Raw genomic sequence first — 12,065 nt, forward strand, 5'->3', positions numbered from 1 at the left:
CTGAAAACAGGAGGGAGTGTATCACCTTGACTTTCAAAAAAGGAATAATAGTTGTGGGAAGGATTGAGTCATAGGTTTGTAGTTATCAGAGTTGGTGTGAGTGGGGATCGATTAGAATTTCTAGTCTAAATGAGTTGCTGGATTGGGCATTGGTCTCTATCTTTGGAACATCTGAGTTTATACAAAGTTCAGTTAAACAGTTGGTCTTATTTTGGAACATGTATGTGAATGAGTCACTTTTAAAACAGTTTTGGGTGGTTTTTTCTGTTGTGCATTATGGTTTAGTGTAGTTCAGCCCTTTTTTGCTGTACTGAGGATCGAACCTAGTGCCTCACTCATGCTATGCGAGTGCTTTACAAATGAGCTATGTCCCCAGCCCCAGTTTAACTTTATGTCCCCAGCTCCAGATTAACTTTTTGGCTCATAGAATAGCAGCTCATCTTGTAAATCATGGTTCTCGTTCTTCATTCAGCAAATAGATACAAGGACACTACCTAATAAAGGATTCTCTTTTCTGAAAGCCAGTGATTAATCTTAGATGATAGAACTCCACTTTTCAGTGACAGACTGATACCAGTGCCCAGTTAGTATATATGAGCTTTCTACTCTTCTGTTACTCAGTTTTCCTATTTCAACAGTTCGTATTGGTGATCACTCCTAAGCAGTGCATGGAGATCTTCCTCATTACTTTTTACGACTGAACAACACCCCGTTGTATGGTTGTACTATCTTATTCAGTAACCACTAATACTGGACATTTGGTGATGTCTGCTCTCTGCTCTTACAAACAGTAGCTGCTGTGAATAGTGTTGTCCATATATCTTGCCAGTGTGTCACTGGATAAATTTCTGGAAGTATAATTAAGTAAAAAAGTGCATATACAATTTTGTGAGAATCAACAGAATCACCTCTGTTGAGTCTTGGCATTTTGCTCTTCTAATAGCAACATGGAAAAGTTTTATTCCACACTGTCTTGCCTGTGGCAGATGTTGTCATATATTGAACTTTGTTTGTCTTATGGGTAAGAACTGGTGTCTTAATGTTGTTTCATGTGCTGAATATCTTGACAAGCCTGTTTGGCTTTCCATTTTCTGTTATCTTTTTTTGTCATTGTTATTACCCTGTTGTCTGTGCTATGGGTTATTTATCATCTTTTGTATGGAGTCAGGTACCTAAAGAGATTTCTTCCCTGAGTCCCTAGTCTCTTACTCCCATCTATATGGATGCCTGTATCAAACAGGTCATGCTGAAACCTCTGTACTTCTAGATTGGATCTGTCCCCCCACCCGCACCCACCCCTGGGATTCTATATGTTGGTGTTCTTTTTTTGTCTCTTAAACTGAGGGGCATCTTCCAGTAAATAACAAAGAAGATGTATGTTACATGGAAATTTTAGCCTGTGTGTGTGGAAATGTCTCTGTTCTCTGTTGATTCAGGGTTCAAAATCACTTTGCTTCAACTTTTTTTTAAAAATATTTTTAGCTATAGATGGACATAATATCTTTATTTTTTATGTGGTGCTGAGAATTGAACCCAGTGCCTCTTACATACTAGGCAAGTACACAGCCCCAGCCCACTTTGCCTCAACTTTGAAGGTACCATTTACCCTATTATCCTGATCTACTGTTGATGACAGGAGTAAGTCTAATGGTTTTTGAAACTTGTTTTGAGTGTGTAGAGGAATTACAAAGATGATACCTCATTCTTTAAGAATTTTTAAAAATGGATTTTTTTTAATAGCAGTTTTCAGTTCACAGCAAAATGGAGTGGAAAACAGGGTTCCTCTGTCTCTCTTGCCCTCTCAACAAGTGATAGGCTCCCCATCAACATTCTATACACAGTGGCACATTTATAATTGATGAACTTGCACTGATATTATCCATCCAGAGTTCACAGGATTATATTAGACTTCACTTTTTTTGTACCCAGGATTGAACCCAGGGGCGCTTAACCCCTGAGCCACACTCCCCACCCTTTTTGTATTTTCTGTAGAGACAGAGTTTTACTGAAGTGCTTAGGGCCTTGCTAAGTTGTTGAGGTTGACTTTGAACTCAAGATCCTCTTGCCTCAGTCTCTTGAGCTGCTGGGATTATAGGCGTTCATCATCACACCCAGCTAGGCTTTACTCTTCTTTGTGTGTATTTTGTGAGTTTGGACAAATGTTTAACCATCATTGTAGTATTGTACAGAGCAGTTTCACTGACCTAAAAACCCTTAGATCCCCCGTTGTTTGTCTCTCTCTTGCCTCATTAGCCATTGGCAACTGCTGGTTTGTTTGTTTATTTGTTGATTCTGGGGATCGAACCCAGAGGCACTTAAATACTGAGCCACATCCCCAGCCCTTTTTTTTTTATTTTGAGACAGGCTCTTGCTGAGTTGACTGAGGCAGCTTTGAACTTTCGATCTTCCTGCCTGTCTCCTGAGCTGCTGAGATAAGGTTACAGGTGTAGTACAGGTTACTACTTTCTAAAATCACACGTTATTTACAAATATTTTCTTTCAGTCCGAGACTTCTCACTTCTTGACAGTGTCATTGTCTTCAATTCTGTCAGTGTTTGATTGATGAATTTTAGTACTCTAATTAGGTTTATTATACATATGTAAGATTATTATTCTGACTTCTTGATTGACTTTTTTTTTTTTTTTTTTAATCATTTTTGAAATGTCCTTTTTGAGCTCTTAGAATAGTGTTTGTCCTGAAGTTAATTTGCCTACTAATAATTGGCTCTTCTTTTCCTAGCCTCTTAACTGGTACAGTTAAGACTTTTTCATTTAATATAATTGTCATAGTGTTTGAGGCTGAATGATACTTTTGCTGTGTGTTGTATATAGGTTTGCTCATTTTCCAGCCACCTTAAAGGTTTATTCCACTGCTTTCTGCCTTACACTGTTTTTGACAAGCAAATCTAGAACCACTATTACCTGTTTTCCCTACTTCATCCAAAATCTTTTACGACTTTTTCATTGCACTTGTTGACCATGTGCTTTGTCGCATCTGGAAAGCTTTCTTTCATTATTTTTTCCCCTTCCTCCTTTCTCTTCTTTCTTGGAGTCTAGTTGCCTATGTTGGTCCTGTGGCACTGCTCTTTGAACCTGTGTTCATCCCCTTGCCTCATTTTCTTTGCGTGCCATTTTGGGTAGCATGTATTGTTATGAAGTTCGGGTTTTTTTTTTTTTTTTTTTATGTGCAGGTCTATTTTGGTATTTGTCACAAGTAAGACACCTTGAAATAACATGTTGTTTTTAGATAGCATGTTGTGACCTCTGGTATTAATCATATACAGCGAATTTTTCACTTCAAATCATGTGTTTTTCACTAGTTTGATTTGTTTTCTTTATACATTTTTCTGTTTTAAGCGTGCTTTCCCTTAAGTATTTGAACATGTTTTTCTTTTTATGTCTTTGTTCATTTTGAATTTTACCTACCCGGTTGGTTATATGGCTATAGTCTACTACTTTTCTATAAGTCTGATAGGTTTTATTTATTTTGTGATGGTAGAGAATCATACCCAGGGCCTTGCATGTGCTAGGCAAGTACTCTACTGCTGAGCTATACCATTTGTTGGGGTGTTAGACATTTGAGACACTGCGTTGATGAACATTGGGATTTTGTTGATGTCCAATTTTAAAGAGTGTCGAAGTTTGTTTTGGCAAGTAGATGTTGAGTATGAGTAACCTGTGTTGTAGTCCTTACTGCAGACTTCTCAGGAAGGGGTCACCTTTTCTCTCTCTTTTTTTTTTTTTTAATTTAATTAATTAATTAATTAATTTTTATGAATTGCAAGTATTCAAGAGAGGGCTAGGTGAAATTTGAACGACTTTATTCTTTTGTGATTTCTCACAATTGTTCATGTGCACATTTGTTTTAACCAAAGACTTAAGTTTCCTCCCATCAGTGTCGTTTTGGACTTTTCTTCTGGGTAGTTTCCTTCTTGCCACAATCTGTTCCTCATTTTGAGCCACCATTTCTCCCTAACTGCAGTTTGACTCTCCCCTTGGCAAAACTGTGTTGTTCCCCTGGCTCCCCTTCATGTACTGTCATCCAGAAATTGCTCTCAGGAATGAATTCAGGGTCAGTGCAAGACTATATTGCTTTTGTTCTTTTGCTCTCAGGTCCTGTAGATCTTTGCTGCCCATCACCTCAGGGTCCTGTTTTCCAGCTCTTTATGACAGGAAGACAAGTTCTCTACCACTCATTGTCATTGTAATTTTGGCCATGGAACTCTGATGTTGTGTGTGGTGTTTTGTTTTTTGTTTTTTTTTTTTTTTTCTTTTTTTTGACTGACTTGTGAGTGGAGAACTGTTGCTTTTAACATGTTGTCTGCTCAGAATAAGTAAACAAACAACTTTCTTATACATTGACTGTTAATAATTTATCATCACTCTCTGTGGCAGTTATTCAGAAGTTAAGTTTTTTCCGAGTTCTAAAATTTTTTTTTAGTCTACTTTTCACTGATTGTTCCTCACCTCTTTCAGGCCATGCTGGAGTGTCTGCAAACATGATGAAGAAGAGGACATCTCACAAGTAAGACACCTTGAAATAACATGTTGTTTTTAGATAGCATGTTGTGACCTCTGGTTACATAGCAAGTGGGAGCCTCTCTTGTACGAGAGGGTTCATAGCTCACCTCACCTGATGCCTAATAGGTAACAGTTTCCCCCATCCCTTTCCTCTTTTTGGCCAGTCTGTCCCTGAGCAGTTAAAATCCTTCATGTCATGATCTTTCCCCCACCCAAGAACAGTAATGCTGAGAGTAACAGGCGCACAGTGATCTTCTCCCACGTCTCTCCTTGGTCAGGGATATGGGGTCCTGGTGCAAGGTTCTTCTCTGGTCTCAATGTGCTATTACACCAGAAGTTCCTTTTCACAGGAACTGTCTTATGCTGGAGTGCTGCCTAGCTTATTGTTTTATAACATTGTTAAATGAATTAAAAGCTTATAATCTGGATACTTCAATGTTCAAAGATACTTCAATAGCCATGTATTTAAAATGACAGATGTATTCTCAGCCCTGTAGTCTGTCAATGCTAGGTGACTGAGGCTGCTCTTTCCCCTGTGCCATGCACTGGTGACTCTTCTACTGTTAGGGTGCTGTTACCACTCTTAACACCCTGTCATGACTGAAAGTTGTCTTAGTTATAGATTATCTAATATGGGGAAAGCCCCCTTCACTCTGTTACCACCTGAGGCACTCATTATAGCAGTCATTTCTAAGTTATTTATGCCCCTTAGTCACCACGCTGAAGAGGGTGAGAGGCCTTTTGGTCATGAAAGGTCTGGATGAATTAGGGAGTGCCCTTTACTAATGGTTAATGCTCGAACAAGTTTCCCACTCATAATGAAAGCATGATGCATAATACAAATATTCATAATACTCAGCTTAAGAAATGACCTGGAAAGTAAAAATTTGTAAGTTAGATGAATTTACCTGTTTTCTTGAGGTTTAATAAACAGTGTTAATCAGATACCATTCTTTCACTCATTTCCTTCATGGTTTTACCATGTCAAATGATGTGATAATTTATGTGATGCGTCTGTCCTTATTAGGATGTCATTACCTTAAATGGTAAGCCATCTCTTGTCTCAACTAGAAGATAACAGTGAGAAAGATAAGCCATAAATATTAAGTGATGGGGGAAAAAAAGCAAGTGAAATGTCAACTTGTCAAATCTATTGTCAAAATGTCAAATGACAAGGCCAAAAGAGTTCATTCAAAATAGATTTCTGCCATTTAAAAGACTATGAAAATGTTAATGTGTATTTGTTTTAGCTGTTATTGCATGTTTTCAAATAATTATTTATGATTGATACTGTTACTTAGGATTTTAGGCATTCATGGATTTGAGCCCTTGGTGTGTTGTTATTGCATTTGTACAGGGGAGATTCCATATCTGGTACCTGTTTGTAAGGAATACTATGTACTCATTATCTCATAGGATAAGTTCCTCATTCCTCAAAAGCCTAAGAAATAAACATGTACCTTAAAACTTTTCAAAGTTCATGTACATAGCAACTGAAAGAATCTCATGTTCCACATTTCAGGGAACTTGATTTGGTGCTTTAACAGGCACACTTGTTTCAAAGACTAAAACACATCACTCTGTAACACAAGGGAGAAGTTATCAATCTTTTTCTGTTTTCTGTAATTTGGAAAGATGGGTAGAGGGTTAAAAAAAATTAAAAGTTAACCTATACAGTTCACAAATGATGGTTATTGATGTCGTCTGCGTGGAGTGAGTAGGGATGTGTGCATGGAGCTTTGGAGAGGCTGCCTGATGTCAGTGAACTTATTGAGCCTGGTCTTGGAGCCAACTGAGGTTTTCACAGGTTCCTTAATGTGTCTAGGGCTTACTTTACCCATGTGTGTTAGACCAGAATGATGAGGTTTTCAGCATAAATTTCTTTTTACAAATGAAAAATTTTTGGAAAGCAAATACCAAAAAGGAGAACTGGAGCTCCCATTTACTCCTGTCCCCCATTTCTTTTAGCTGTGATTTGAGGGGTTGCTTACCTCTTCCACCCTTTGTGTCTGGTGACATTGGGTTCCCATTGGTAACCCCTCCTGTTTCTTACCAGTGTGGAAGGACTAAGGAAGAGTCACAGAGCTATACTCAGAGCAATTACATCTGACCCTGTCAGGTGCTAGGAACACTCAGGAATTGGGTCTGGAGTACTGAGACCACAAGGAAATGTGATGATGTAGCTGGGGTATGGAGGATGTTCTGTTTGTTTTCGTTTTTGTTTAATTTATTCTTTTTGCAATGCTGTGGATCGAGCCCAGGGCCTTGTACATTTTAGACATTTTCAGCCCTTGATATTTTGTTTTCTAAATAAATAGAAATCAACTTGTGTGCTTCCTTTGGGCTGGGCACCTTGCTGTGTCTTGGAGACAAGTTGGTAGATACGCCTTTTTTGGGCTTTCCATGAAGTTATAAAAGCTGCCGCATTGAAAGTACATCTTGAAGGGGAAAATATAGTTATGAGTATCTAAGAATAAGTTATAGTGGTTCTTCATTTTCATTTTCAAATGTAAACACCCCACTCCCCCAATTTGAATAGGTGACTATTTTCCATTTGAATGTATTGGAAAGGGGTCTGTTTTTACATTTAGAAAGTAAACTAGGATTTACTAGTTCTTGTAGGAATTATGTTCCTTCCTTTTTTTTTTTTTTTTTTGTATTTTCATAACAATTTATTTTTTCATTGACAGAAATACTATCTACTGATAGAGAATGTGATTCAACTCCTTCCTCATTTCTGGTGTGGTCTCATGTAGTTTTCATGGTAACCCTGTTGAATAGGATCTATGAGTCTTTTATTACAGATGAGGAAACTGATACCCAGGGGCTTTAAGGAACTTATCCAAGTTACACAACCAGTCAGTGATTGGGCTAGGACTTAGAAATGGGACAATCTGATTCTAAAGCCTGTGTTACTAACTACCACACCATATTCACAGAGCTGTGTTCTTTTGGTCTCATTTGGAAAATGGGTTAATTTGGTTGTGAATATGAAGACTAGATAATGCTTGGTGCAGGTGTCTAAATGCACCATGGTTGTGTTAGGTAGCTTTTTGTTGCTGTGACACAAATACCTAACCTAAACAATTTAAAGGAGGAAAGATTTATTTGGCTCACAGTTTCAGAGGTTTCAGTTCATGGTTGATTGGTCCATTGCTTTGCACCTGAAGTGAGCAGAACATAATGGCAGAAGGGTGTGGAGAAGAAACTCTGATTAGCTCCTGGCAGCCAGGAAGCAGGGGTAAAGATTGGCGTCAGGGGGTATGGGGGAGAGAAAGAGTGAGAGAAACCATTCAGATTATTAATCCATCTAATGAATTAATCCACTGATGAGGTCAGATCCTTCATGTTCCAGTCCCTTCCCAAAGGTATCCCCTATGCACATTGCTCCATTGGGGACCAAGCCTTCAACATACGACCTTTGGGAACTATTCCAGATTCAAACTATAAAGGTGACGTTGACAGTCGTAAGTTTGTGAGAACATTTAATACTTTTATCACCTTGCAGTAACTCTTATTCATGCCATGAAGTCCTTCAGACATTTGAAAGTTTGCAGTAAACAACTCTGCCTGATGTTATCAGAGTGCACAATGTGTAGAGGAACCCACAGTGACTTGAATGGAAGAGACTTCTTTTTCTCCATCTTGTGTTTATGTTGTCACCTTAAACTGGGGAATGACAGCAGCATTAGAGAACTTTTATAAAATAACAGTTACCAGCAAAGCAGTTTTTTCCTCTCTGTATTTGCTGGCTTATATCTTGCAAAGAGACAATTATTTCAGTTTAGGCATTTTTTTTTTTTTTTCTTGTAAAACCTGCTGGAACTCTAAGTAAGGGAGTTACTTTTATATAACAATATGACTAGAGTGGAAAGCGCGTCAGTAATTAATCCATACACCAAAGTACATAGTGACAGGTTTTTATTGGTTTATAAATATTGTGATCATTGAAAAGTTAGTTTTACATGTATGATGTTCTTAAGTGGATAGAAACTGAAATGCATTTCAACATAGGATTTCTATTCTTGATGACAAAATAATTAGAATTTAAAACTTTAGTATTGAGCAGAATACATAAATGTCTCTTACAGTCTCAGTTTATCCTTTTAGAACATGAACACAGAAGTTAGTGTTTATTCCATAGTGCCCAAAGTGTGGTGTGGGGAAGCAGCAGAGCTTGTCACTTTAGAAGCTTGTTAGGAATTCCTGGACCCTGTATAGGCTGCCAGATGCAGAGCCTTTCTGGGCTCCTGTATGCTGGGAATCTTGAACAGGCTCTCCAAGTGACTCAGATGCAACTGGCCAAATTGTTACTGAAAGTGGTATCTCAGAAGTGTCGGAGAACTAAATTGAATTGTGATTGGAAATTAGTACCAAAATTATGTCAATCTAAAGTGGTTGCATTGCTGTATAATTGGTCACCACATACACACTACAAGAAAATAGCATCTTAGCTAATGCATTATCAGTTCATTCCTAATGATGCTGAGTTTCTTTTTATCACTTTACTTTTTTCTTGAATCATTTGTTTCCAGAGTTTCTAGAGATTCAGGAAAAAAACAGTATTTAATTTGTGAATTCTCTGTTTTTTTACTTGACTTGTTTCAATCATAACAGAGTATAGCCTTTCATTAATAACTGGAATCAGGTTGTCCTAGGTTAAATGGACATATCTTGGCATTTGTTTTATACTGTTGCCCTTCATGAGAGTTGTTATTAACTGCTTAATCGAGAGTTAATATTTTACTCTTTAAGAAACAGTTAGATTTAAATGCAAGTTATTTTAAATTGTTCTTACAGTTCTCTACTTGTGGTGATCTTAGATTGAATGATCCAGAGGACTGAAGGCTTTTTAAAAATTTTATTCCTCTTTCAGTCACTTGACATATTTCTGATAGTTTGCTATTTACTAGTTTAACTCATCTGTAAAAACTTTATTTTTTTTTTTTTAATTCTGTTTAGCAACTAGCAATTCATATACTTAATAAGAACTTGTTCAATATATCATTAACTTTATTATGAAAGATTTCAAATATATGTAAAAACAAAGTAACACATAATAAACCTTTCATTCCTTACGCAGCTTTAATAATTGTTGACATTTTAGACTGGGGGTGTAGTTGAATGTAGAACACTTGCCTACCATGTGCAAGGCCCTGGGTTCAATCACCAGCACCACAAAAAATAAAATATTGTCATTTCATCAAATAGATATTCTTCATATATCACTTGTTATTGAAGAAGTTGTAAGCCTGTTTTTAAGTAGATGCTGGTTGGAAGAAATTGTTTATTTATTAACTGACATATGCCTACCTTATTAATACTGAGCATGGCCTACTTTTTAAAAAACACCCATGCTCGTTAGCTTTGGCTGCTGACCAGCTTGTGCATTCAAGGCCCCATCAGGAAGCTTGACTCCTGATTTTAATAAATATTACATCAGTATTAATTACTACCCATGTTTACCTTCAGCTTTTGTTAGTGGAAAGACTATCTTTTCATATCTAAGTTGTTCTTTAAATGAAATGGGAAGAAATGTATCTGAATTAGATACACTTTAGTTCTTTTGGGACTAATGGAATGACATTCTAAAAGTAGACCTTTCCACCCCAAAAAGGTGATGGAAATAAAAAATTTCTAATACCATCGAAAGTCTTTTTTTCAACATATCTTTATGGATAATTGTGTGTAAAAATTTTGTGCTTTCTACATTTGTATGTTTTAAAAATGCCTTGTAAATTATTCTCTATGCATGAAATAGCTATGTAGTTATTTCATTATAGTGATATACTATAGACATAGTGTTACAGTGATATGCTACCAGTTTAATCAGTGGGGCTGTTTGAACATTTTTTAAGGTAAATGATTTTACTTTAATGCTAAGTGTTAAAATTATTCATTTAAATAAATTCTTCTTAGTGAAAAAATGATAAACATGACTGTTTCAGTCAGCTTTTTCATTGCTGTGACCAAAATACCTGCCAAGAACAATTTTAATGGAGGAAAAGTTTATTTTGGCTCATGATTTCAGAGGTTCAGTCCATGGTCAGCCAGTTCCATAGTTCTTGGCCCAAGGTGAGGCTGAATATCATGGTGGAAAAGCATGTTGGAGGAAAGAACCCAGGACATGGCAACAAGGAAGCAGAGGGAGCAGTGAACTTTTTTATTTTCCGTTTCCTCTGTTAGCTATATCTGTGCTCACATCCATTATTTTCTTTCAATAAACTAGATGTGGACTCACTGGGACATGAATACTGCAGATGGTAAGACTTTGTGGTTCGTGGGTGCGTTTTTTTTCCCCCCCCAGAAAATATGGTATTTGGGGATTGAACCCAGGGCCTCATGCATGCTAAGCAGGCACTCTACCATTGAGCTATATCTTCAGCTGTAGACAGTGTTGACTTAGAAAGACTCTGTCTCTTATATAAGCCAATAGAAAATGGTATCGCCAATATCAGGTTTTTTTATTCATAGAGAAAAGTCATAAAGTCATCCTATTAGCAGACCAAGACGCTGAAAATATTCTAGAATGTTTGAAGTACATGGAAAGAAGCTATATCAAAGTTGTACTCAAGGGTTGGGGGATGTAGTTCAGTGGAGAGAGTTTTCCCAGCATTCATTGAAGCCCTGGGTTAGATCCCTGAACTGAGGGGAGGTGGGAAATATGCTGAACTGAGGAATTCAAGTGCTTGGCCCCCCCCCCCCCCCCAAAAAAAAAAAAAAGAAAAATACCTCCAAAAAGTTAACATACAATGTTGATGCTAGACAACTGTCAGGATCAGACAGCAAAGGCTGCACAGCAGAATGACCTGGGCACAGTTACAGTCATTCATGGGTGAGAAAAAGATGAATTGACATTGGAATGGAAGGTGCTAACATCACCACCTTAACTGTGGAGTCACCTCTCACTTCCTGACTACTATGCATTTGCCTGGGTCATAGCTTCTCTTACCTGAAACTTCATGTGTTGCACAAAGGCCAGCGACTCTTGACATATATTGCAGCTACAAGTGGCACTCAGTCTTGACTTAAATTTACAAATATAAAGACCAGGAATCATCAGGTATCTAAGGAGCATTAAGATGATGAAAGAAAGTCACCAATTCTGACAGATGTACAAACCCAACAATCACCAAATTTGCAAAAAGAATCCAACACATAGGAGACCAACCTGAAGAGCATCTTCATAGAAGAATCAGTAAAAAAGGAAGATTCTCCTCACATATTGGAAAGCATGTTTATTAAAATCATTCAAGATTAGATGACAAGGAAACAGCTTGTTCTTAGAAATGAAAAATATCATATAAGATATGCAACAGATGGTCTGAAAATAGAGTTCTTAATTCAAGAACAACTAATCTGAGGATTTCTTCAAGATGAAAAGTGTGCAGATGCAGTTGAATCATGGAAGATTAATCTAGAAGTGCCAGCACTTGTCTAATCAGATCCTAAAGGGTGAAGGAGCAGAAAATTAAGAATAAATGTGGAAGAAAATGTCTCTAGACTGACCAGCTTCTGATGAGGGATAATTTAAAATATGTCAA

The 12,065-nt window shown here is 37.2% G+C and overlaps 1 protein-coding gene across 1 annotated transcript in view; it reads left to right on the forward strand.

Moving 5' to 3' along the window:
- The window catches only part of SPIN1 (spindlin 1), a 71,633-nt gene that overhangs the window by 40,001 nt on the left and 19,567 nt on the right, over positions 1-12,065 (forward strand). The window contains 1 exon segment of the mRNA XM_079109074.1: positions 4,477-4,525. Coding sequence (XP_078965200.1) covers positions 4,477-4,525 — 49 coding nt within the window.

The sequence above is a fragment of the Sciurus vulgaris genome (genome assembly GCF_902686455.1).
Source record: "Sciurus vulgaris genome assembly, chromosome: 13".
In the NCBI taxonomy this organism is placed as follows: Eukaryota; Metazoa; Chordata; class Mammalia; order Rodentia; family Sciuridae; genus Sciurus; species Sciurus vulgaris.